This window comes from Pristiophorus japonicus, chromosome 20 (assembly GCF_044704955.1).
Source record: "Pristiophorus japonicus isolate sPriJap1 chromosome 20, sPriJap1.hap1, whole genome shotgun sequence".
Taxonomy (NCBI): domain Eukaryota; kingdom Metazoa; phylum Chordata; class Chondrichthyes; family Pristiophoridae; genus Pristiophorus; species Pristiophorus japonicus.
Genome location: NC_091996.1, coordinates 9,252,966 through 9,280,034, shown reverse-complemented (window position 1 = coordinate 9,280,034; position 27,069 = coordinate 9,252,966). Strand labels below are relative to the sequence as shown.

At 46.8% G+C, this 27,069-nt stretch overlaps 2 protein-coding genes across 2 annotated transcripts; both read right to left on the bottom strand.

Annotated features, from left to right (window-relative positions):
- Positions 1 to 149: 149 nt before the first annotated feature.
- On the bottom strand, positions 150 to 14,468 carry LOC139233080 (uncharacterized). The gene is made up of 5 exons (XM_070863599.1): positions 14,393 to 14,468; positions 12,782 to 12,911; positions 12,252 to 12,513; positions 6,840 to 7,015; positions 150 to 3,904 (listed from the first exon to the last, which is right to left on the bottom strand). Exons 1-5 carry the CDS (start codon positions 14,466 to 14,468, stop codon positions 3,634 to 3,636), a joined length of 915 nt encoding a protein of 304 aa, XP_070719700.1. The 3' UTR covers positions 150 to 3,633.
- On the bottom strand, positions 14,332 to 27,069 carry LOC139233079 (torsin-1B-like). The gene is made up of 4 exons (XM_070863598.1): positions 26,823 to 27,069; positions 24,660 to 24,820; positions 24,068 to 24,243; positions 14,332 to 18,086 (listed from the first exon to the last, which is right to left on the bottom strand). Exons 1-4 carry the CDS (start codon positions 27,067 to 27,069, stop codon positions 17,816 to 17,818), a joined length of 855 nt encoding a protein of 284 aa, XP_070719699.1. The 3' UTR covers positions 14,332 to 17,815.

The following is a 27,069-nucleotide window of genomic DNA, read 5'->3' as shown; positions in this document are numbered from 1 at the left end:
GATGGGCCAGCTGCTCTTTACCTGATCTGTGTCGTATGTTCAAAGCACCTTGGCAATGTAAAGCAACAATAATGAGATTACCAGAAGTGCTTACCCGCTTCAAGGAAATGTTGGGCGGGGCAGGAAAATAAATATTTCTTGTGCAGGTATTTAAAACATTTTATTATCAGATGTGGGTATGGCCGGCATTTATTGCCCATCCCTAATTGCCCTTGAGAAGGTGGTGGTGAGCCACATTCTTGAACAGCCGCGCTGAAGGTTTCTTTGCATACTTCTTTGTAGCCATTTGGTACTATTTGATCGCTAATTTCAGGTGACAGTTAATCCAGACCGGGTAAGGACAGCAAATTCCCCAAAGGCCATTATAGAATCATAGAAATTTACAGCACAGGAGGAGGCCATTTTGGCCCATTGTGTCTGTGCCAGCCGAAAAAGAGCTATCCCACTTTCCAGCTCTTGGTTGTAAGCCCTGTAGGTTACAGCACTTCAGGTGCACATCCAAGTACTTTTTAAATGTGGTGCGAGTTTCTGCCTCTACCACCCTTTCAGGCAGTGAGTTCCAGACCCCCACCACCCTCTGGGTGAAGAAATTTCCACTCAAATCCCCTCTAAATCTCCTAGCAATTACTTTAAATCTATGCCCTCTGGTTATTGAACCCTCTGCTAAGAGAAATAGATCCTTCCTATCCACTATCTAGGTCCCTCATAATTTTATACACCTCTATAAGGTCTCCACTCAGGCTCCTCCATTCCAAAAAAAACAAACCCAGCCTATCCAATCTTTCCTCATAACTAAAATTCTCCACTCCAGGCAACATCCTCGTAAATCTCCTCTGTATCCTTTTTAGTGCAATCACATCTTTCCTGTAATGTGGTGACCAGAACTGCACGCAATAATTAGCTGTGACCTAACGACTGTTTTATACAGTTCAAGCATAACCTCCCTGCTCTTGTATTCTATGCCACGGGTAATAAAGGCAAGTATTCCGCATGCCTCCTTAACCACCTTATCTACTTGGTCTGCTACCTTCAGGGATCTGTGGACCTGCGCTCCAAGGTCCCTTTGTTCCTCTACACTTCTCAGTGCCCTTGACCATTTAATGTGTATCCCCTTGTCTTGTTAGCCCTCCCCAAATGCATTATCTCACACTTCTCCGATTGAATTCCATTTGCCACTGTTCTGCCCACCTGACCAGTTCACTGATATTTTCCTGCAGTTTACAGCGTTCTTCTTCATTATCAACTATATGGCCAATTTTAGTATCATCTGCAAACTTCTTAATGATACCCCCTATATTCAAGTCTAGATCATTGATATATACCACAAAAAGCAAGGGATCTAGTATTGAGTCCTGAAGAACCCCACTGGAAACAGCCGTCCAGTCACAAAAATACCCATCAACCATTACTCTTGGCTTCCTGCATATGAGCCAATTTTGGATCCAACTTGCCACTTTGCCCTGGATCCCATGGGCTTTTACTTTCGTGACCATTCTGCCATGTGGGACCTTATCAAAAGCCTTGCTGAAATCCATATATACTACATCAAACACAGTATGTCGAAATCTCGACCTCCGAAAAGAATGACTCCGATACTTACAGCTCCGGCAAGGGGTAGGTCACACTCAGTCAAGGGCTAAGTGAACACCTCCGAAATGGTACAGTTTCACAAGATATTTATACAGTAAAACCCAAGTTATGGCCTCTCCCTGTGTATTGCTCTGTCTCACAGTCAGTGAATACAGATTACTATATCCTGGTCCTGACATGGTTTACAGATATTTCCTTTTGTCAGGGTTATCAGTTGGCCAGCCGGCCATTACTCCATGAGTCATAGGTAATGGGCTATCACCTGTCTTGTATTGTGTCAGGATTGTTCAATTTCCTGGTCAGTTTATCGTTTACATCAAAAGGATGAGATCTCTACAAGAGATAGTGGCTGGTGGAATGGAGTACATAGGAAAGGGTGGGGTGACATGGAACTCTTGTCGTGTAGACAATAGGAGAGCACCATGGGGGGGGTACTTGTCTCAGCATGACTTGTCTCCTAGCTGTCTGATGGCCATCAGCCATCTCAAACCAGGTTTAGCTGTTTATGCAAGCTGACTGCTAAAATGCAGAAAGTTCTGGAAAGACCAGGACTCCATTTTGATATATATATATTGCAATGGGCACACAAATACCGTATGGTATCAGCTTAGATAAAAATACATTTCCACATTCCCCCATTTTGTCCTTCACAAGGACAACTCAATCCATTCTGATCTTGTACAGTCTCTCCATTTCCATTTCCACACAAGAGCCTTCAGCAGTTGTTGCTACCACAACTCTAGCCGTGGTCTCGGTAGGTAACATAGTTTCTCCCACCCTGGCACAGCAACACTTAATGACGACAAATAATAGATACAGGGCGAAGACTATCAGCAGGAATATGATCAAACCCTGTACCACAGATTTCCCCAGGGCTCCCAACCATTCTGATGCCCAACCTCACAAGGTGATACCGTCCTGGCCAACTGTCTGTTTATACTCTATTACCTTTTTCCTGATGTTTTCAGCTAGACTGCCGATATCTTCTGAGTTATCTGGGATGTACGTACAGCATTCTTCACCTATTAATGCGCATGTCCCTCCCTCCTTGGCTAGGAGATAATCTAAGGCCATACGATTTTGGAGAGCCACTGTTCGAATAGCTACCATTTCATCATTTACCCTTTCAAAGGCTTGGGAAGTTGCGTTGGCTACTGATTCGACTAAGTTAGCCAGTTCCCGTAACTGCCATTCGGTCGATGCTATTCCATAGGGTGGCACCATTACCTTGAATATTCCGTTTAGCCACGTCAAATCCCGTTTAAATCTGTGACTTCCATAGGCCTCCCTTAGAGTCTTTACTGATCTGATAAGGGGTACCACATATCCTAAGTAACAGGACCCTGTCCAGTTGGCTGGAAACCATGGGTAGGCTTTATGGCCACAAATAAAGTAGGTGCAATTATAGGACGTCAGCTCCTGGTCCTTTCGCACTATCCCTACTCAAGTGGTCTCATCTTCCCCTGGGGCTTTGTTATGGACCATTGTCCAGCCAACGGTTGCTATCTTTCTCTCAGTGGGATTAGTTGTGGCTTGCCATTTAATCATTTGGGAACACTTGCTGCGTCCCATTTCTGGTCCTTTAGTCTCATTACTCACTAGACATATTATACCTTCAGGATTTCCTATTCTTGGAGTAATGCTTAGGAAGGGAGGCTGATGGTTATTATCATAATTGGGCTGGTACCATCCCTGGAAGGCTGTAAGTTTATACCCTGCCGACCTCCATTCTGTTTGCTCCTTCGTTTCTGGCCCCTTAGTTAGGTTTGTCCTATTTTGCACTGTCAACCATTCTACCATTTCTGATTCGTTAAAGGGGACAGATCTCGGGAATACCCCCTTTGGAGTGGACAGGCACATGGGAACATATCCAACAACTTGACCAGTTTCTTTCTTGAGCATACCTATGACTCAGTGCCATAAATACGTTTACGTGCAATTCCCTTCGGTGGCGGGTCTGTACCCCTGGTGTAATCAATAATGCGAAGTAAAACCCTGTCAAGCCCAGCACCATCAGTCCCCATAGTTCATACAGTTCCTTATTCAGACTTCCTTTTTCTGTTCCTCTGATTCCTTTTTCCCTTCCTCCTGGTCGGGTGCCCGTTTGCAATGGGATGCGTAGATCCATGTTGGTCTTTCCTTTACCTTGATTGCAGTATTGGTCGCCAGCAAGACCTGGTATGGTCCTTCGAATCTTGGCTGTAGACTGCTTTTTCTTTTAAAAATCTTGATGTAAACGAATTCCCCTGGCTCCAGGTTATGACACTTCCCTTCCGCTGGCTTGACTTGGGCTTCCTTTACCTGTGAATGAAAGCTGGAAATACATTTGGTTAATGCAATAGTTAGGCCCAAGTTTCCACGAGTAAAAAAACGGGCGCCCCTCCGAGCTGGGCGCCCGTTTTTCGCACCTAAAACGGCGCCTAAAAAAATCCTCGGTATTCTCCACCTACCTGTAGGTCCTCTGGCCCTCGGCGCAGCCAGCACGAGCTGTGTGGGGGGGCGGAGCCAGGTCCCGGCGCTGAAAACAGTGCCGGGAACTCTGCACATGCGCGCTATAGTTGGCACGCAAGTGCAGTAGCTCCAGGCGCCGAACTGTGTGGGAGGGGCCCGAAGCACGCAGCCCCTAGCCCTGGCTGAATGGCCTCACTGGGACTGCGTGAATGAGGCTCCTCCCACGGCCAGCTCCTGCTCCCCCCCCCCCCCCCCCCCCCCCCCCGGACCAGACCCGACACTCGCTCCCACCCCCCCCCCCCCGCCGACCCGACCCGACACCCGCTCCTCCCCCCACCCCGACCCGACACCCGCTCCTCCCCCCCCCCGCCACCCCGACCCGACACCCGCTCCGCCCCCCCCCCCCCCGCCCCGACCCGAGACCCGACACCTGCTCCCTCCCCGACTGACCCGACCCGCGCTCCTGTTCCCCCCCCTAGCTCTCTCTCTCTCTCCCTCCCTCCCTTCTCTCTCTCTCCCTCCCTCTCTCTCTCCCTCCCTCCCTCTCCCTCTCTCCCTCTCTCTCTCCCTCCCTCTCTCTCTCCCTCCCTCTCTCTCTCTCTCACTTCCTCTCTCTCTCTCTCTCTCTCTCTTAAAGAAAAAGAACATAAGAAATAGGAACATACAGCCCCTCGAGCCTGCCCGCCATTCAATAAGATCATGGCTGATCTGATCATTGACTCAGCTCCACTTCCTCGCCCGCTCCCCATAACCCCTAATCCCCTTATCATTTAAGAAACTGTCTATTTCTTCAAATTTATTCAATGTTCCAGCTTCCACAGCTCTGAGGCAGTGAATTCTACAGATTCACAACCCTCTGAGAGAAGAAATTTCTCCTCATCTGTTTTAAATGAGCAGCCCCTTATTCTAAGATCATGCCCTCTAGTTCTAGTCTCCCCCATCAGTGGAAACATCCTCTCTGCATCCACCTTTTCAAGCCCCCTAATAATTTTATACGTTTCGATAAGATCACCTCTCATTCTTCTGAATTCCAATGAGTAGAAGCCCAACCTACTCAACCTTTCCTCATAAGTCAGCCCCCTCATCCCCAGAATCAGCCTAGTGAACCTTCTCTGAACTGCCTCCAAAGCTGTGGAAGCTGGAACCAAAACTGCACGCAGTATTCCAGGTGTGGCCTCACCAATACCTTATATAGCTGTAGGAAGAATTCCCTGCTTTTATAATCCATCCCCTTTGCAATAAAGGCCAAGATACCATTGGCCTTCCTGATCACTTGCTGTACCTGCATACAATTCTTTTGTGTTTCATGCACAAGTACCCCCAGGTCCCGCTGTAAGACTGGGAAAAATAATTCTAGAGCCTCCTGGATGTCTAGGGACTTACAAGGGAGGATTAAGAAAAAAAGGCACGCTTATGTCATATACCAACGGCTAAATACTTTAGAATCTTTAGAGAAATATAGAAAGTTAAAAGGCAAAATTAAAAAGGATGTTAGGAATGCTAAGAGAGAGCAAGAGAAATTCTTGGCCTGTAAAATTAAGGAAAACCCTATGATGTTCTATAAATATATTAAGAGTGAGAGGGTAACTAAAGAAAGGGTAGGGCCTATTGGAGACCATGAGGGTAATCTTTGTGTGGAGGCGGGAGATGTTGGTAGGGTTCTTAACGAATACTTTGCATCCGTTTTCACAAAGGAAAAGGGTAATGCAGATACTGTTATCGAGGAGAAGTGTGATATTCTGGATGAAATAAATATAGTGAGAGAGGAAGTATTAAGGGGTTTAGCAGCTTTGAAAGCAGATAACTCCCCAGTATCGGATGAAATGCATCCCAGACTGTTGAGCGAAGTAAAAGAGGAAATAGCTGGGGATACTCCCTATATTCAAATCTAAATTGTTGATATATACCACAAAAAGCAAGGGTCCCAGTACTGAGCCCTGTGGAACCCCACTGGAAACATCCTTCCAGTCACAAAAACATCCATCAATCATTACCCTTTGCTTCCTACCTCCAAGCCAATTTTGGATCCAACTTGCCACTTTTCCCTGTATTCCATGGGCTTTAACCTTCATGACCAGTCTACCATGTGGGACCTTATCAAAAGCCTTGCTAAAGTCCATATATACTACATCATACGCACTACCCTCATCAACCCTCTTGGTTACCTCCTCACAATATTCAATCAGGTTAGTTAAACCACGATCTTCCTTTAACAAATCCGTGCTGACTGTCCCTAATTAATCCTTACCTTTCCAAATGCAGATTTATCCTGTCTTTCAGGATTTTTTCCAATAATTTTCCCACCACTGAGGTTAGGCTGACAGGCCTGTAATTACTCGGCTTATTCCTTTCTCCCTTCTTAAACAAGGGTGCTACATTAGCAGTCTTCCAATCCTCCAGCACCATGCCCAGATCCAAAGAGGACTGGAAAATGATGGTCAAGTTGCAGACGACACTAAAATTGGCTGTGTGGTTAATAATGAAGAGGAAAGTCATGTGTCCATCAGGCAACTCTTGTCCACTTCTTGGCAGCTGGGCAAGATCACCAGAAAAACATAAGAACAGAAGAACTTCAGAATTAGGAGCAGAAAGAGGTCATTCGTCCCCTCAAGCATGCTCCACTATTCAATAAGATCTCAACTCCACCTCCTCCTACTATCTCCAGATCCCTCGATTCCCCTAGAGTCCAGAAATCTATCGATCTCAGTATTCAGGAGCAGGCTGCATGGCCCGCCCAATCAGACAAAAAAGGCCCACACCTCACAGGTGCTACAGACACAAAATCAGCTCACACTTACCTCAGGAAGATGAATATGGCCTTTCGATAGCTCACTCCATCGAGGTGTTTGTAGTTACCCAGGAACGGTATAATGGAGTCAATGACGTCTGGGTGCATTTTGTCCATTTCGTCAAAAATAAACATGGACCGCTCACATGCGCTAACATTTCCATGAATCCACTCCTGCAACTGTTGCTGAATTCATGAATGGAGGAAAAAATATTTTTGAATGCATGCCAAGCCCTCTTTTTAAAAAAATATCAATTCTATTGACAACAGGGTTCTTTGTGGTTCTAACTTTGGCACTATTTCCTTTAAGGTTCTTGCAGACAATATTCTTTACAATAGGCAAATAATTCACATTTGCAAATGCAAATATTTGTTTCCACATGCAAATATTTGTTTCCACAATTAAGGGAATTCAGGGAGCTTTACCTTTTATCTAACCCGTGCTGTACCTGCCCTGGGAGTGTTTGATAGGACAGTGTAGAGGGAGCTTGACTCTGTATCTAACCTGTGCTGTACCTACCCTGGGAGCTTTTGTTCTAATCTTGAATCGTATATAAGGGACACACTACTCCTACAGAGAAGAGCAAGAGGCTGATAATTACCTTGTACTGGCTGGTATGTTGAACATTGGGAAAGTGATAAGCAGCCACAAAGAGATGGACGTATTTGCTGTCCATTCCCTCCTTATAAAGGCTTTTAGCTATTATTTTACTGATAAAGATTTTGCCAGTACCACTCCAGCCATAGATAGGGTGAAAGCCTTCTGCGGTTCAGAGTTACTCAAGAAACCTTTAATCACCTTCGGAATCACATCGATTGCAATGTGCTTTCCAAACAGATTCTTCCTCAAGTCTGTTTCTAATCCTATTTTAAAACCGAACAAAAAAGTCTGGTAATTATACAAGCAGGACACTGTCGATATAAGCAATTGTATCACAACAGTATAAGGGATCAAGCCTCAGAATTCTATCCGCTATTTGCTGAAAACCTAAAACATTGGAGAAGTTGTTCCGGGACACCCGGCAGGCAAGTTACACAGTCCCCTCGGCCTAATTAGGATTTCCAACCCTCCAGGATTGGCCCGGAGACTCCAGGAATGCTCTACTACACTGCGGTGAGCAACACCAGGAGAAAAAGCATTACGTCAAAAAAAATTGTGTTTTAAAAAAGAAGAATTCTTTGAACACCAGAAATGGGGGAGACGGTGGGGGTTGGGGAAAACTGTTTGGGGTAATGGAGAGTCTATTTGCTTTTCCATTGGCTGTGGGCGACCAATGGCAACAAAGTATGGGCTGATTGGGCGATCGATGGCGGGAGTGTGGGGCGGGGCGGTTGAAGGCAGGACGTCATGTGATGACTCCTCCAGCAATACATCCAATCAGAGTTGGCCGTCCTAGGCCTAATGCGTGTCCCAGCAAGAGGCAAAAAAACTTTGGGGGTTTTGCTTTTACAGAAAAATTGGACATAATCATAGAATACAATCCTCAAAACATCAGTAAAAGATCCTGGAAACGAACTCACATTCTAACTCGCTGCAGAAAGTCAAGTCTGCTAATTAAGAGCGTAAGCAGCCTTATACCATTGTGATAATTGTCAATGCAAGGCCAATTAACCTCTCTGGCCCAGAAAGGGAAAAACGTCGTACTTCCAGCAAGTGATGGCACGTTAAAAATTTCCAGCTGAAGGATGCAGAACAAAGTCTAACTAACTCTGTTGTGCCGCTCCGGCAATATCTGGCCCAATGATGAGGGTTTAATGTCTCATCCAAAAGACAGCACCTCCAACAGTGCAGCACTCCCTCAGTACTGCACTGAATTGTCAGCTGAGATTGTTATGTTGATCCCTCAATCATATGCTCGTTGCAACAGGGATAAGCTCATTCATACCAACAATGCTCGGGTAAATGGGGCCGAGGCTACCCTTCGCATACACCACAGTCGCCAAGTGTACATGCTCTTATCTATAGCACAGATGTAGGCAAATTTCTGAGCAGTGCAAAAACTATAAGGCAGCAATAGTAGGGGATTTCAACGACCCGAATATTCAGTGGGATAGAATTAGTGTGATATGTATAGAGGGTGCAGAATTCCTAAAATGCATTCAGGAGAACTTTTTTAACCAGTATGCAGCAAGCCCAACAGGTGAGGGGGCAGTTCTGGACTTAGTTTTAGGGAATGAAGCTGGGCAGGTGGAAAGGGTATCAGTGGAAGAGCAGCTTGGTGTTAGTGATCATAATTGAGTTAAATTTAGGGTAGTTATGGAAAAGGACAAAGATAGACTAGGAATAAAAGTTCTCAATTTGGGGAAAGCCAATTTTACTGAGCTGAGACTTGATTTAATCAAAATGGACTGGAAACAGTTACTTGAAGATAAATCAGTGTCAGAGCAGTGGGAGGCATTCAAGGAGGAGATCCTGAGGGTTCAGAGCAAGTATGTTCCCTTAAAGGAAAAGAGTGGGCCGAACAAATCTAGAGTTTCCTGAATGTCAAGGGGCATACTGTGTGTATGGAGTCAGAAGACATGGGTATGGTTCTTAATGAATACTTTGCGTCTGTTTTCACAAAAGAGAGGGATGATCCAGACATTGCAATCAGGGGGGGTGGAGTGTGAAATATTAGATGGAATAAACATAGTGAGAGAGGAAGTCTTAAGGAGTTTAGCAGCTTTGAAAGTGGATAAATGCCCAGGCCCGGATTAAATGTATCACAGGCTGTTAAGAGAAGCAAAAGAGGAAATATCAGAGACTCTGACCAACATTTTCCAATCCTCTCTGGCTACCGGTGTGGTGCCGGAGGACTGCTAATGTTGTGCCTTTGTTAAAAAAGGGAGAAAGGGATAGACTGTGTAATTCCAGCGGGATCCAGTTCTCGGTGCAGCATGCCTGGTGTCGACAGTTGGAATAATCATAGACAGAGGACAGCAGTCCGGCCACGACGGAGGCGGCACTGAGGGGCTCGAGCACGGCGGCCTGCGGCGGGGCGACGGTGAGGCCCAGGTCCAGTGGGCGGCGGCGGGCAATCTCCATCTGACAGCGGCCGGCCCGTAACCCGGCAACACACCGGGCGCTTCACAGGAGTGTTATAAAACAAAATAACAGACTCCAGCATTTTCCCAAACGACAGATGTTCAGCTAACTGGCCTATAGTTTCCTGCTTTCTGTCTGCCTCCTTTTTTAAATAAATGATTATTTTCCTGCCCCGCACAACATTTTCCTGAAGCGGGTAAGCACTTCTGATAATCTCATTATTGTTGCTTTACATTGTCAAGGTCTTTTGAACGTACAACACAGATCAGGTAATGAGCAGCTGGCCCATCAAACTTGTCCTATACTGTCACGGTGGAACATCTACATGCCATTATTCCCCAACCCCACCAGACCAGCAATCTCCTGGGAGAAGCAAAAAAAAAACGTTAGATCAATTTAGGAAAAAAACTCTGGAAAATTCCTCTCCGACCCCAAAAGCTGTTCAAACGAGTTCGAGGAGACCTCGGGGAACGGATGACACATCCCCCAATGACCCACCTACTTTTTATATGCAGTTGCCCATGGTCGGCGCATGGCAAAAAGGGGCCACGGACAGCGTGGTGGCCCCGACCTGCGAGAGACCAACAGCGGCAGGTCGGGGCCATAAAAGGAACGGCGATCCTGGGCATCGTGGTGGTGTGCCACGGCAAGGTACAGCGCGAGCTGGTCCGGGGGGGGGGCGGCAGCGAAGATGGATGTCATCAAGGCTCAGGTCGGTGATTGGAGCGTGGGCAGGTAGAGTAGGAGCGGCGAGGTCGGGGCGAAGGGGCGGTGAGAGATTGTAGAGCGACGTGATCGGGGCCCAGGATAGGCACGAGTTCGGGGCCAGAAGAGGCGAGGGCCCCAAGGGCAGTATGGGCCAGCCCACACTGCGATATGTGCACGCACTAGGTCCGCGCAGCAGAGCTGGTCTCCAGTCGACTTGGTTAACCCTTGCCACTGGACCAAGACCTAGCTCTGTCAAACCCATGTGATGGCTGGTGTGCAACGGCCACCCCGCGTTAAAAAAGTCCACGCACAGGCATCTTCCACCCTACACTATGTAGCTCAGGACCTGGAATATTAGGTCCTTCATTGAAATACCTGTGAACTCATCTCTTTTTTTGGCGTGGAAGCAAGTCATCCTCGTTTCGAGGGACTGCCTATGATGATGATGAAGATGATGATGTGCAGTTACGGTGAGCACTCTCTGGAACCCGTTCAGCTCCCTTTTAAACGCTGGCAGTGAATCTGCACTCACATCACCTGCCGACAACTTGGTCAAATTTCAATGTAAGTGAAGGACAGAATGTTTGTTGGGGAGGAGGAATGCAGGCGGGAAACGGTCAGCAAATAAATCTGACTATCACTTAAACTTTAAATGTAAGAAAGAAAAATGAAAATTAAAATGTGTGTAGTGTAAGGATTAGTGGAAAAAATAATGTACAATAGAGAGAGAGAAAATGGGAGGAAATGATTGAAAAATAACGTTTTTTAAACTTTTGGTTTAAAATTGAACTTTTACAAATGTTATCTCAAACATTACATGAGGAATTTCTAAGGATGTCCGAACTGAGATGTATCAAAAATAGGCAGCCATAAGGAATATTAAATACCGACAGCGATCCTGACCACAGCCAGGGCAGAGTTTGCAGCTGTGTGTAGCTACCCAGATCCTGACCCTGTACCTGGCTCCTGACCCTGTACCTGGCCCCTGATCCCTGTACCTGGCCCCTGAGCCCTCTACCCTGATCCCTGTACTTGGTTCCTGGCCCTGCACCTGGCCCCTGATCCCTGTACCTAGTTCCTGATCCTGTAGCTGGCCCCAGATCCCTGTACCAGGCCCCTGAGCCCTCTACCCTGAACCTGGCTCCTGCCCCTGTACCTGGCCCCTGACCCAGTACCTGGCCCCTGACCCTGTGCCTGGTCCCAGACCCTGTGCCTGGTTCCTGATCTCTGAACCTGACCCTGTACCCAGCTCCTAATACCTGATCCCTGTACCTGACTCCTGCTCCTGTACGTGGCTCCCAACCCTGTACCTGGCTCATGATCCCTGTCCACTAGACCCTGGTCTCTGTACCTGGCCCCTGACCCTGTACCTGATCCTGTACCTGGCCCCTGACCCTGTACCTGGCTCATGATCCCTGTCCACTTGCCCCTGATCTCTGTACCTGGTCCCTAACCCTGTACCTGATCCTGTACCTGGCTCATGATCCCTGTCCACTAGCCCCTGATCTCTGTACCCGGTCCCTAACCCTGTACCTGATCCTGTACCTGGCCCCTGACCCTGTGCCTGGTCCCAGACCCTGTGCCTGGCTCCTAACCCCTGTACCTGACCCCTGATCTCTGAACCTGACCCCTGTACCCAGCTCCTAATACCTGATCCCTGAACCTGACCCCTTTGCCTGACCCCAGTACCTGATCCCTGCCCCTTGCCCCTGTCACATTCAGCGGGATCCAGTCCTCGGTGCAGCATTCCTTTGGTCGAGATTTTAAACGTTCATCGGCAGCGGAGGCAATTCCGGCAAAGAAACCGAAGGGGGGGGGGGGGCGGGGGTCGAGCGCGGCGGCCAGCGGCGGGGTGAGGGTGAGGGTGAGGCCCAGGGCCAGGCCCAGCAGGAGGCGGCGGCCAATCTCCACCTGACAGCGGCCGGCCCGTAACCCGGCAACACACCGGGCGCTTCACAGAAGTGTTATAAAACAAAACAACATTTTACCACCGAGCATCAATAAAAGAAACTCCGCTAAAAAGCTCCCGGAATGTGCCCCAAGCAGAATTGGGAACCGCACCATCGAGGCCTGAGCCGCGACCCCGCCCCTCCCCCCCTCATTGCATATGCAGATATGGAAATACTGACTCCGCCCCCGCGGTTGACCAATGAGCGGGGAGGCTGGCTGCGGGCGGATGTGCAGATGTGCGAGGCGGATGTGGGGTGTTGCCGGGTTACGGGCCGGCCGCTGTCAGATGGAGATTGGCCGCCGCCTCCTGCTGGGCCTGGCCCTGGGCCTCACCCTCACCCCGCCGCTGGCCGCCGCGCTCGACCCCTTCGGTTTCTTTGCCGGAATTGCCTCCGCTGTCTATGAACGTTTAAAATCTCGACTAAAGGAATGCTGCACCGAGGACTGGATCCCGCTGGATGTGACAGGTACAGGATCAGGGGCCGGGGACTGGGATCAGGGGTCAGGGATCAGGGATCAGATGCCGGGGTCAGGGATCAGGAGCCAGGGCATGGATTGGGGTCAGGGATCAGGAGCCGGGGTCAGGGATCAGATGCCGGGGTTAGGGATCAGGAACCGGAGTCAGGGATTAGATGCCAGGGTCAGGGGTCAGGAGCCAGGGCATGGATTGGGGTCAGGGATCAGGTGCCGGGGGCAGGGATCAGATGCCAGAGTCAGGGATCAGGAGCCAGGATCAGGGATCAGGAGCCGGGGTCAGGGATCAGGAGCCAGGGTCAGTGATCAGGAGCCAGGATCGGGGTCAGGGATCAGGAGCCAGGGTCAGGGATCAGGAGCTAGGGTCAGGAGCCAGGTACAGGGCCAAGGGTCAGGAGCCAGGTACAGGGATCAGCAGCCAGTGGATAGGGATCATGAGCCAGGGTCAGAGGTCAGTACCAGGGATAAGGTCAGGACCAGATACAGGGTTTGGATCGGGTGGGCTACGCACATCTGCAAACTCTGCCCTGGCTGTGATCAGGATCGCTGTTGGTATTTAATATTCCTTAAGGCTGGCTGTTTTTGGTGCATCTCAGTTTGGCCATTCTTGGAAAATCACTATGTAATGTTTGAGATAACATTTGTAAAAGGTCAATTTTAAACCAAAAGATTTAGAAAATTAAAGTTTTTATCATTTCCTCCCATTTTCTCTCTATTGTACATTATTTTTTCCACTAATCCTTACACTACACACATTTTAATTTAAATTTTTTTTTCTTATATTTAAAGTTTAAGTGATATTGCCAGATTTTTTTGCTGACCTTTTTCCGTCAGAAAACCCCCTCCCCAACAAACATTCTGTCTCTCATGTACTTTGAAACTGGACCAAGTTGTCGGCAGGTGATGTGAGTGCGGATTCACTGCCAGCGTTTAAAAGGGAGCTGGACGGGTTCTAGAGATTGTCCACCGTAACTGCTTATAGAAAGTAGGTGGGTCATTGGGGGATGTGTCACCCATTCCCCAAGGTCTCCTCGAAATTGGTTGGACACCTTTTGGAGTCGGAGAGGAATTTTCCAGAGTTTTTTTCCAAAATTGATCTAAAGTATTTTTTTGCTTCTCCCATGAGATTGCTGGTCTGGTGGGGTTGGGGAATAATGGCATGTAGATGTTCCACCGTGACCGTATAGGACATGCTTGATGGGCCAGCTGCTCTTTACCTGATCTGTGTCGTATGTTCAAAGCACCTTGGCAATGTAAAGCAACAATAATGAGATTACCAGAAGTGCTTACCCGCTTCAAGGAAATGTTGGGCGGGGCAGGAAAATAAATATTTCTTGTGCAGGTATTTAAAACATTTTATTATCAGATGTGGGTATGGCCGGCATTTATTGCCCATCCCTAATTGCCCTTGAGAAGGTGGTGGTGAGCCACATTCTTGAACAGCCGCGCTGAAGGTTTCTTTGCATACTTCTTTGTAGCCATTTGGTACTATTTGATCGCTAATTTCAGGTGACAGTTAATCCAGACCGGGTAAGGACAGCAAATTCCCCAAAGGCCATTATAGAATCATAGAAATTTACAGCACAGGAGGAGGCCATTTTGGCCCATTGTGTCTGTGCCAGCCGAAAAAGAGCTATCCCACTTTCCAGCTCTTGGTTGTAAGCCCTGTAGGTTACAGCACTTCAGGTGCACATCCAAGTACTTTTTAAATGTGGTGCGAGTTTCTGCCTCTACCACCCTTTCAGGCAGTGAGTTCCAGACCCCCACCACCCTCTGGGTGAAGAAATTTCCACTCAAATCCCCTCTAAATCTCCTAGCAATTACTTTAAATCTATGCCCTCTGGTTATTGAACCCTCTGCTAAGAGAAATAGATCCTTCCTATCCACTATCTAGGTCCCTCATAATTTTATACACCTCTATAAGGTCTCCACTCAGGCTCCTCCATTCCAAAAAAAACAAACCCAGCCTATCCAATCTTTCCTCATAACTAAAATTCTCCACTCCAGGCAACATCCTCGTAAATCTCCTCTGTATCCTTTTTAGTGCAATCACATCTTTCCTGTAATGTGGTGACCAGAACTGCACGCAATAATTAGCTGTGACCTAACGACTGTTTTATACAGTTCAAGCATAACCTCCCTGCTCTTGTATTCTATGCCACGGGTAATAAAGGCAAGTATTCCGCATGCCTCCTTAACCACCTTATCTACTTGGTCTGCTACCTTCAGGGATCTGTGGACCTGCGCTCCAAGGTCCCTTTGTTCCTCTACACTTCTCAGTGCCCTTGACCATTTAATGTGTATCCCCTTGTCTTGTTAGCCCTCCCCAAATGCATTATCTCACACTTCTCCGATTGAATTCCATTTGCCACTGTTCTGCCCACCTGACCAGTTCACTGATATTTTCCTGCAGTTTACAGCGTTCTTCTTCATTATCAACTATATGGCCAATTTTAGTATCATCTGCAAACTTCTTAATGATACCCCCTATATTCAAGTCTAGATCATTGATATATACCACAAAAAGCAAGGGATCTAGTATTGAGTCCTGAAGAACCCCACTGGAAACAGCCGTCCAGTCACAAAAATACCCATCAACCATTACTCTTGGCTTCCTGCATATGAGCCAATTTTGGATCCAACTTGCCACTTTGCCCTGGATCCCATGGGCTTTTACTTTCGTGACCATTCTGCCATGTGGGACCTTATCAAAAGCCTTGCTGAAATCCATATATACTACATCAAACACAGTATGTCGAAATCTCGACCTCCGAAAAGAATGACTCCGATACTTACAGCTCCGGCAAGGGGTAGGTCACACTCAGTCAAGGGCTAAGTGAACACCTCCGAAATGGTACAGTTTCACAAGATATTTATACAGTAAAACCCAAGTTATGGCCTCTCCCTGTGTATTGCTCTGTCTCACAGTCAGTGAATACAGATTACTATATCCTGGTCCTGACATGGTTTACAGATATTTCCTTTTGTCAGGGTTATCAGTTGGCCAGCCGGCCATTACTCCATGAGTCATAGGTAATGGGCTATCACCTGTCTTGTATTGTGTCAGGATTGTTCAATTTCCTGGTCAGTTTATCGTTTACATCAAAAGGATGAGATCTCTACAAGAGATAGTGGCTGGTGGAATGGAGTACATAGGAAAGGGTGGGGTGACATGGAACTCTTGTCGTGTAGACAATAGGAGAGCACCATGGGGGGGGTACTTGTCTCAGCATGACTTGTCTCCTAGCTGTCTGATGGCCATCAGCCATCTCAAACCAGGTTTAGCTGTTTATGCAAGCTGACTGCTAAAATGCAGAAAGTTCTGGAAAGACCAGGACTCCATTTTGATATATATATATTGCAATGGGCACACAAATACCGTATGGTATCAGCTTAGATAAAAATACATTTCCACATTCCCCCATTTTGTCCTTCACAAGGACAACTCAATCCATTCTGATCTTGTACAGTCTCTCCATTTCCATTTCCACACAAGAGCCTTCAGCAGTTGTTGCTACCACAACTCTAGCCGTGGTCTCGGTAGGTAACATAGTTTCTCCCACCCTGGCACAGCAACACTTAATGACGACAAATAATAGATACAGGGCGAAGACTATCAGCAGGAATATGATCAAACCCTGTACCACAGATTTCCCCAGGGCTCCCAACCATTCTGATGCCCAACCTCACAAGGTGATACCGTCCTGGCCAACTGTCTGTTTATACTCTATTACCTTTTTCCTGATGTTTTCAGCTAGACTGCCGATATCTTCTGAGTTATCTGGGATGTACGTACAGCATTCTTCACCTATTAATGCGCATGTCCCTCCCTCCTTGGCTAGGAGATAATCTAAGGCCATACGATTTTGGAGAGCCACTGTTCGAATAGCTACCATTTCATCATTTACCCTTTCAAAGGCTTGGGAAGTTGCGTTGGCTACTGATTCGACTAAGTTAGCCAGTTCCCGTAACTGCCATTCGGTCGATGCTATTCCATAGGGTGGCACCATTACCTTGAATATTCCGTTTAGCCACGTCAAATCCCGTTTAAATCTGTGACTTCCATAGGCCTCCCTTAGAGTCTTTACTGATCTGATAAGGGGTACCACATATCCTAAGTAACAGGACCCTGTCCAGTTGGCTGGAAACCATGGGTAGGCTTTATGGCCACAAATAAAGTAGGTGCAATTATAGGACGTCAGCTCCTGGTCCTTTCGCACTATCCCTACTCAAGTGGTCTCATCTTCCCCTGGGGCTTTGTTATGGACCATTGTCCAGCCAACGGTTGCTATCTTTCTCTCAGTGGGATTAGTTGTGGCTTGCCATTTAATCATTTGGGAACACTTGCTGCGTCCCATTTCTGGTCCTTTAGTCTCATTACTCACTAGACATATTATACCTTCAGGATTTCCTATTCTTGGAGTAATGCTTAGGAAGGGAGGCTGATGGTTATTATCATAATTGGGCTGGTACCATCCCTGGAAGGCTGTAAGTTTATACCCTGCCGACCTCCATTCTGTTTGCTCCTTCGTTTCTGGCCCCTTAGTTAGGTTTGTCCTATTTTGCACTGTCAACCATTCTACCATTTCTGATTCGTTAAAGGGGACAGATCTCGGGAATACCCCCTTTGGAGTGGACAGGCACATGGGAACATATCCAACAACTTGACCAGTTTCTTTCTTGAGCATACCTATGACTCAGTGCCATAAATACGTTTACGTGCAATTCCCTTCGGTGGCGGGTCTGTACCCCTGGTGTAATCAATAATGCGAAGTAAAACCCTGTCAAGCCCAGCACCATCAGTCCCCATAGTTCATACAGTTCCTTATTCAGACTTCCTTTTTCTGTTCCTCTGATTCCTTTTTCCCTTCCTCCTGGTCGGGTGCCCGTTTGCAATGGGATGCGTAGATCCATGTTGGTCTTTCCTTTACCTTGATTGCAGTATTGGTCGCCAGCAAGACCTGGTATGGTCCTTCGAATCTTGGCTGTAGACTGCTTTTTCTTTTAAAAATCTTGATGTAAACGAATTCCCCTGGCTCCAGGTTATGACACTTCCCTTCCGCTGGCTTGACTTGGGCTTCCTTTACCTGTGAATGAAAGCTGGAAATACATTTGGTTAATGCAATAGTTAGGCCCAAGTTTCCACGAGTAAAAAAACGGGCGCCCCTCCGAGCTGGGCGCCCGTTTTTCGCACCTAAAACGGCGCCTAAAAAAATCCTCGGTATTCTCCACCTACCTGTAGGTCCTCTGGCCCTCGGCGCAGCCAGCACGAGCTGTGTGGGGGGGCGGAGCCAGGTCCCGGCGCTGAAAACAGTGCCGGGAACTCTGCACATGCGCGCTATAGTTGGCACGCAAGTGCAGTAGCTCCAGGCGCCGAACTGTGTGGGAGGGGCCCGAAGCACGCAGCCCCTAGCCCTGGCTGAATGGCCTCACTGGGACTGCGTGAATGAGGCTCCTCCCACGGCCAGCTCCTGCTCCCCCCCCCCCGGACCAGACCCGACACTCGCTCCCACCCCCCCCCCCCCGCCGACCCGACCCGACACCCGCTCCTCCCCCCACCCCGACCCGACACCCGCTCCTCCCCCCCCCCGCCACCCCGACCCGACACCCGCTCCGCCCCCCCCCCCCCCGCCCCGACCCGAGACCCGACACCTGCTCCCTCCCCGACTGACCCGACCCGCGCTCCTGTTCCCCCCCCTAGCTCTCTCTCTCTCTCCCTCCCTCCCTTCTCTCTCTCTCCCTCCCTCTCTCTCTCCCTCCCTCCCTCTCCCTCTCTCCCTCTCTCTCTCCCTCCCTCTCTCTCTCCCTCCCTCTCTCTCTCTCTCACTTCCTCTCTCTCTCTCTCTCTCTCTCTCTCTCCTCCCTCCCTCCCCTCTCTCTCTCTCTCCCTCCCTCCCTCCCTCCCCCCCCCTCTCTCTCTCTCTCTCTCTCTCTCTCTCTCCCCCTCCCGCTCAGCGGCACAAACGGCTGCAGAATTCTCCCTGGCTGAAGCACTTTCACACAGGTAGGAAGATGGTTTATTTCATCTTTTCTTGGCTTATAAATGTTTATTCAGGTTGGATTTATTTGTATAATATTTGTAGAAGTATAAATAAGGATTTATTGTAGAATTTAATGAGTTCCCTCCCCCCCCCCCCCCCCCAATCCCCCCCACCTCGTTCTGGACGCCTAATTTGTAACCTGCGCCTGATTTTTTAATGTGTAGAACAGGTTTTTTCAGTTCTACAAAAATCTTCACTGGCTCCATTCTACTTTAGTTTGGAGTACGTTTTCACTGTGGAAACTTTCAAATCAGGCGTCAGTGGCCGGACACGCCCCCTTTTGAAGAAAAAATTCTGTTCTAAACTAGAACTGTTCTACCTGACTAGAACTGCAGAAAGAAAAATGTGGAGAATTGCGATTTCTAAAATAGTCTGTTCTCCACCAGTTGCTCCTAAAAATCAGGCGTGAATCATGTGGAAACTTGGGCCCAATAATTCAACATATTTTCCTCCATTTTGTGAATGTCCATCTGTTTTGCAGTAAATGGTGCTGTAAAAGGTAGTCGTTGGGGACGTCCCATAACTATCTCATGCGGTGACAGGCCTGTTGTTCTGTTGGTTGCAGATCGCATTACCATCAAAGCTAAGGGCAGCAGTTCTGTCCATTTCAGTCCAGTGTCATTGCATAGTTTTGCCAGCTTATTTTTAAGCATTCCATTATATCTTTCAACAAGTCCAGCTGATTGTGGATGATAACTGCAATGAAAACGTTGATTAATCTGCAAAGCTTTACACATTTCTCTTATAACAGTTCCCGTGAAATGTGACCCGTTATCACTAGAAAGCTTAGCAGGGATTCCGAAGTGCGGTACAATTTCCTTTAACAAACATTTAGCAACAGTAGTGGCATCGGCCTTTTTACATGGAAAGACTTCAATCCATCTAGAGAACACATCTACAATAACTAATACATACTTGAATCCCATACACATAGGTAATTCAATAAAATCCATTTGTAAATGTACAAAAGGCCCGACTGGGTTTGGGTGGGAGGCAGATTCTACTTTTTCCGTCTTACCCAGATTCATTGTCTGACAGGTATCACAATTTTCACAGATTTGTTTTGCAATTGCCGAAATACCTGGTGCATACCAAGTTGCCAAAATATAATCTGCCAATCCCTCTTTGCCTGCATGTGTGAATGTATGAACACATCGGGCAATCCATGGAAGTAAGGATCTGGGGGCCACCACGCAGCCGTCGTGGTGAACCCATATTCCTTCTGGATTTTTATAACATTGATCCTTCGTCCAGGTCACCACCTCCTCCGTACTGGCCTGTGTCTGAAAGGTCAGCACGTCATTAATAGTGGGTGGTGGGTCTGAGCAATTATTTTTCCTTAGTGGGAACAATGACACCTGCATCCCCCCTTTTGACAGAGCTGCTGACTTAGCTGCATTATCAGCTCTGGCATTCCCAAGTGCCACTTCATTCGACTGGCCTGTATGTGCTTGGCATTTGATAATGGCGAGTTTCAAGGGGCATTGAATGGCTCGCAGGAGATTTTCCACTTGTTCTGCATTTTTGATAGGGGTTCCTGAAGAAGTCAGGTACCCGTGAATCTTCCAAATTTGTCCATAGTCATTTGATACCCCAAAAGCATACCTGGAGTCAGTGTAGATATTAACTGTTTGTCCTTCAGCCAGAATACAGGCTCGAGTTAACGCAAACAATTCGGCTTGTTGGGCTGAAAAGGAGTCTGGAAGAGAGGCTGTTTCAACAACATTAAACTGAGTTACAATTGCATAAGCCACTCTAGGTTGGCCCCTATCATTTCATAGGGCTGATCCATCAACATAGTACACTAGATCAGGGTTACACATTGGTACATCTGTTAGATTGATACGTGGTTTAGTCACTAATTCGGTTACCATTTCACATGAATGGGGTTCGCCGTCTTCTTCCGTGGGGAGTAGAGTGGCTTGATTTAAGGTAGTGCATCTTTTGATAAGGTTCGGATTTGATAACAGTTCGACTTCATATTTAGTGGTTCTTGCAGAGGTTAGGTGTTGGGTGGCACATTTAGTAAGTAAAATCTCGACAGAGTGTGGGATATACAAAATGGTCTGATGATTTAGGGTTATTGCCTGAGCCTGTCGCATAGCATAATAAGCTGCTGCCAGCGAAGGAGGACATCCTGGTAGTCTGCATGCCACTGGGTCTAGTTGGGTACTGAAATACGCTACCGGTCGCTGCCTGTCCCCATGTAACTGAGTCAAAACAGATTGTGCAAAACCCGACTTGTGATGCACAAATAAGTTGAATAGCTTAGTGTAATCTGGTAATCCCAAGGCTGGTGCTGAAGTGAGGGATTGCTTAAGACTCTGGAAAGCATTCCGGGATACTTCATTCCACATCCTTCTTTAAGCATTGTGAGAATATAGTAGATTCATTCACAGCTCGTAGAGCAGCAAATATGTAGGCAAATTGCCATGAAGTCCAAAAACCATAGGGTAGAAAATAGTAGGGGAATTTAACTATCCTAATTAATTGGGCCAAATTTAGTGTGAAGGGTATAGAGGGTGCGGAATTCTTGAAATGCATTCAAGAGAATTTTTTTAGTCAGTGTGTAGCAAGCCCAACAAAAGAGGGGGCGACCTTGGATTTAGTTTTGGGGAATGAAGTGGGGCAGGTTGAAGGGGTATTAGTGGGAGAACACTTGGGTACCAGTGACCATAATTCAGTCAGATTCAAATTGGTTATGGATAAGGACAAGAATAAGCCTGGAATAAAAGTTCCGAATTGGGGAAAAGCTAATTTTGCTAAGTTAAGGAGTGATTTGGCCATAGTGGACTGGAAACAGTTACTTGCGGGTAAATCAGTGTTGGAACAGTAGGAGGAGATCCGGAAGGCTCAGGCCAAACATGTGCCCTTAAAGAAAAAGAACATAAGAAATAGGAACATACGGCCCCTCGAGCCTGCCCGCCATTCAATAAGATCATGGCTGATCTGATCATTGACTCAGCTCCACTTCCTCGCCCGCTCCCCATAACCCCTAATCCCCTTATCATTTAAGAAACTGTCTATTTCTGTCAAATTTATTCAATGTTCCAGCTTCCACAGCTCTGAGGCAGTGAATTCTACAGATTCACAACCCTCTGAGAGAAGAAATTTCTCCTCATCTGTTTTAAATGAGCAGCCCCTTATTCTAAGATCATGCCCTCTAGTTCTAGTCTCCCCCATCAGTGGAAACATCCTCTCTGCATCCACCTTTTCAAGCCCCCTAATAATTTTATACGTTTCGATAAGATCACCTCTCATTCTTCTGAATTCCAATGAGTAGAAGCCCAACCTACTCAACCTTTCCTCATAAGTCAGCCCCCTCATCCCCAGAATCAGCCTAGTGAACCTTCTCTGAACTGCCTCCAAAGCTGTGGAAGCTGGAACCAAAACTGCACGCAGTATTCCAGGTGTGGCCTCACCAATACCTTATATAGCTGTAGGAAGAATTCCCTGCTTTTATAATCCATCCCCTTTGCAATAAAGGCCAAGATACCATTGGCCTTCCTGATCACTTGCTGTACCTGCATACAATTCTTTTGTGTTTCATGCACAAGTACCCCCAGGTCCCGCTGTAAGACTGGGAAAAATAATTCTAGAGCCTCCTGGATGTCTAGGGACTTACAAGGGAGGATTAAGAAAAAAAGGCACGCTTATGTCATATACCAACGGCTAAATACTTTAGAATCTTTAGAGAAATATAGAAAGTTAAAAGGCAAAATTAAAAAGGATGTTAGGAATGCTAAGAGAGAGCAAGAGAAATTCTTGGCCTGTAAAATTAAGGAAAACCCTATGATGTTCTATAAATATATTAAGAGTGAGAGGGTAACTAAAGAAAGGGTAGGGCCTATTGGAGACCATGAGGGTAATCTTTGTGTGGAGGCGGGAGATGTTGGTAGGGTTCTTAACGAATACTTTGCATCTGTTTTCACAAAGGAAAAGGGTAATGCAGATACTGTTATCGAGGAGAAGTGTGATATTCTGGATGAAATAAATATAGTGAGAGAGGAAATATTAAGGGGTTTAGCAGCTTTGAAAGCAAATAACTCCCCAGTATCGGATGAAATGCATCCCAGACTGTTGAGCGAAGTAAAAGAGGAAATAGCTGGGGATACTCCCTATATTCAAATCTAAATCGTTGATATATACCACAAAAAGCAAGGGACCCAGTACTGAGCCCTGTGGAACCCCACTGGAAACATCCTTCTAGTCACAAAAACATCCATCAATCATTACCCTTTGCTTCCTACCTCCAAGCCAATTTTGGATCCAACTTGCCACTTTTCCCTGTATTCCATGGGCTTTAACCTTCATGACCAGTCTACCATGTGGGACCTTATCAAAAGCCTTGCTAAAGTCCATATATACTACATCATACGCACTACCCTCATCAACCCTCTTGGTTACCTCCTCACAATATTCAATCAGGTTAGTTAAACCACGATCTTCCTTTAACAAATCCGTGCTGACTGTCCCTAATTAATCCTTACCTTTCCAAATGCAGATTTATCCTGTCTTTCAGGATTTTTTCCAATAATTTTCCCACCACTGAGGTTAGGCTGACAGGCCTGTAATTACTCGGCTTATTCCTTTCTCCCTTCTTAAACAAGGGTGCTACATTAGCAGTCCTCCAATCCTCCAGCACCATGCCCAGATCCAAAGAGGACTGGAAAATGATGGTCAAGTTGCAGACGACACTAAAATTGGCTGTGTGGTTAATAATGAAGAGGAAAGTCATGTGTCCATCAGGCAACTCTTGTCCACTTCTTGGCAGCTGGGCAAGATCACCAGAAAAACATAAGAACAGAAGAACTTCAGAATTAGGAGCAGAAAGAGGTCATTCGTCCCCTCAAGCATGCTCCACTATTCAATAAGATCTCAACTCCACCTCCTCCTACTATCTCCAGATCCCTCGATTCCCCTAGAGTCCAGAAATCTATCGATCTCAGTATTCAGGAGCAGGCTGCATGGCCCGCCCAATCAGACAAAAAAGGCCCACACCTCACAGGTGCTACAGACCCAAAATCAGCTCACACTTACCTCAGGAAGATGAATATGGCCTTTCGATAGCTCACTCCATCGAGGTGTTTGTAATTACCCAGGAACGGTATAATGGAGTCAATGACGTCTGGGTGCATTTTGTCCATTTCGTCAAAAATAAACATGGACCGCTCACATGCGCTAACATTTCCATGAATCCACTCCTGCAACTGTTGCTGAATTCATGAATGGAGGAAAAAATATTTTTGAATGCATGCCAAGCCCTCTTTTTAAAAAAATATCAATTCTATTGACAACAGGGTTCTTTGTGGTTCTAACTTTGGCACTATTTCCTTTAAGGTTCTTGCAGACAATATTCTTTACAATAGGCAAATAATTCACATTTGCAAATGCAAATATTTGTTTCCACATGCAAATATTTGTTTCCACAATTAAGGGAATTCAGGGAGCTTTACCTTGTATCTAACCCGTGCTGTACCTGCCCTGGGAGTGTTTGATAGGACAGTGTAGAGGGAGCTTGACTCTGTATCTAACCTGTGCTGTACCTACCCTGGGAGCTTTTGTTCTAATTTTGAATCGTATATAAGGGACACACTACTCCTACAGAGAAGAGCAAGAGGCTGATAATTACCTTGTACTGGCTGGTATGTTGAACATTGGGAAAGTGATAAGCAGCCACAAAGAGATGGACGTATTTGCTGTCCATTCCCTCCTTATAAAGGCTTTTAGCTATTATTTTACTGATAAAGATTTTGCCAGTACCACTCCAGCCATAGATAGGGTGAAAGCCTTCTGCGGTTCAGAGTTACTCAAGAAACCTTTAATCACCTTCGGAATCACATCGATTGCAATGTGCTTTCCAAACAAATTCTTCCTCAAGTCTGTTTCTAATCCTATTTTAAAACCGAACAAAAAAGTCTGGTAATTATACAAGCAGGACACTGTCGATATAAGCAATTGTATCACAACAGTATAAGGGATCAAGCCTCAGAATTCTATCCGATATTTGCTGAAAACCTAAAACATTGGAGAAGTTGTTCCGGGACACCCGGCAGGCAAGTTACACAGTCCCCTCGGCCTAATTAGGATTTCCAACCCTCCAGGATTGGCCCGGAGACTCCAGGAATGCTCTACTACACTGCGGTGAGCAACACCAGGAGAAAAAGCATTACGTCAAAAAAAATTGTGTTTTAAAAAAGAATTCTTTGAACACCAGAAATGGGGGAGACGGTGGGGGTTGGGGAAAACTGTTTGGGGTAATGGAGAGTCTATTTGCTTTTCCATTGGCTGTGGGCGACCAATGGCAACAAAGTATGGGCTGATTGGGCGATCGATGGCGGGAGTGTGGGGCGGGGCGGTTGAAGGCAGGACGTCATGTGATGACTCCTCCAGCAATACATCCAATCAGAGTTGGCCGTCCTAGGCCTAATGCGTGTCCCAGCAAGAGGCAAAAAAACTTTGGGGGTTTTGCTTTTACAGAAAAATTGGACATAATCATAGAATACAATCCTCAAAACATCAGTAAAAGATCCTGGAAATGAACTCACATTCTAACTCGCTGCAGAAAGTCAAGTCTGCTAATTAAGAGCGTAAGCAGCCTTATACCATTGTGATAATTGTCAATGCAAGGCCAATTAACCTCTCTGGCCCAGAAAGGGAAAAACGTCGTACTTCCAGCAAGTGATGGCACGTTAAAAATTTCCAGCTGAAGGATGCAGAACAAAGTCTAACTAACTCTGTTGTGCCGCTCCGGCAATATCTGGCCCAATGATGAGGGTTTAATGTCTCATCCAAAAGACAGCACCTCCAACAGTGCAGCACTCCCTCAGTACTGCACTGAATTGTCAGCTGAGATTGTTATGCTGATCCCTCAATCATATGCTCGTTGCAACAGGGATAAGCTCATTCATACCAACAATGCTCGGGTAAATGGGGCCGAGGCTACCCTTCGCATACACCACAGTCGCCAAGTGTACATGCTCTTATCTATAGCACAGATGTAGGCAAATTTCTGAGCAGTGCAAAAACTATAAGGCAGCAATAGTAGGAGATTTCAACGACCCGAATATTCAGTGGGATAGAATTAGTGTGATATGTATAGAGGGTGCAGAATTCCTAAAATGCATTCAGGAGAACTTTTTTAACCAGTATGCAGCAAGCCCAACAGGGGAGGGGGCAGTTCTGGACTTAGTTTTAGGGAATGAAGCTGGGCAGGTGGAAGGGGTATCAGTGGAAGAGCAGCTTGGTGTTAGTGATCATAATTGAGTTAAATTTAGGGTAGTTATGGAAAAGGACAAAGATAGACTAGGAATAAAAGTTCTCAATTCGGGGAAAGCCAATTTTACTGAGCTGAGACTTGATTTAATCAAAATGGACTGGAAACAGCTACTTGAAGATAAATCAGTGTCAGAGCAGTGGGAGGCATTCAAGGAGGAGATCCTGAGGGTTCAGAGCAAGTATGTTCCCTTAAAGGAAAAGAGTGGGCCGAACAAATCTAGAGTTCCCTGAATGTCAAGGGGCATACTGTGTGTATGGAGTCAGAAGACATGGGTATGGTTCTTAATGAATACTTTGCGTCTGTTTTCACAAAAGAGAGGGATGATCCAGACATTACAATCAGGGGGAGTGGAGTGTGAAATATTAGATGGAATAAACATAGTGAGAGAGGAAGTTTAGCAGCTTTGAAAGTGGATAAATGCCCAGGCCCGGATTAAATGTATCACAGGCTGTTAAGAGAAGCAAAAGAGGAAATATCAGAGACTCTGACCAACATTTTCCAATCCTCTCTGGCTACCGGTGTGGTGCCGGAGGACTGCTAATGTTGTGCCTTTGTTAAAAAAGGGAGAAAGGGATAGACTGTGTAATTCCAGCGGGATCCAGTTCTCGGTGCAGCATGCCTGGTGTCGACAGTTGAAATAATCATAGACAGAGGACAGCAGTCCGGCCACGACGGAGGCGGCACTGAGGGGCTCGAGCACGGCGGCCTGCGGCGGGGCGACGGTGAGGCCCAGGTCCAGTGGGCGGCGGCGGGCAATCTCCAT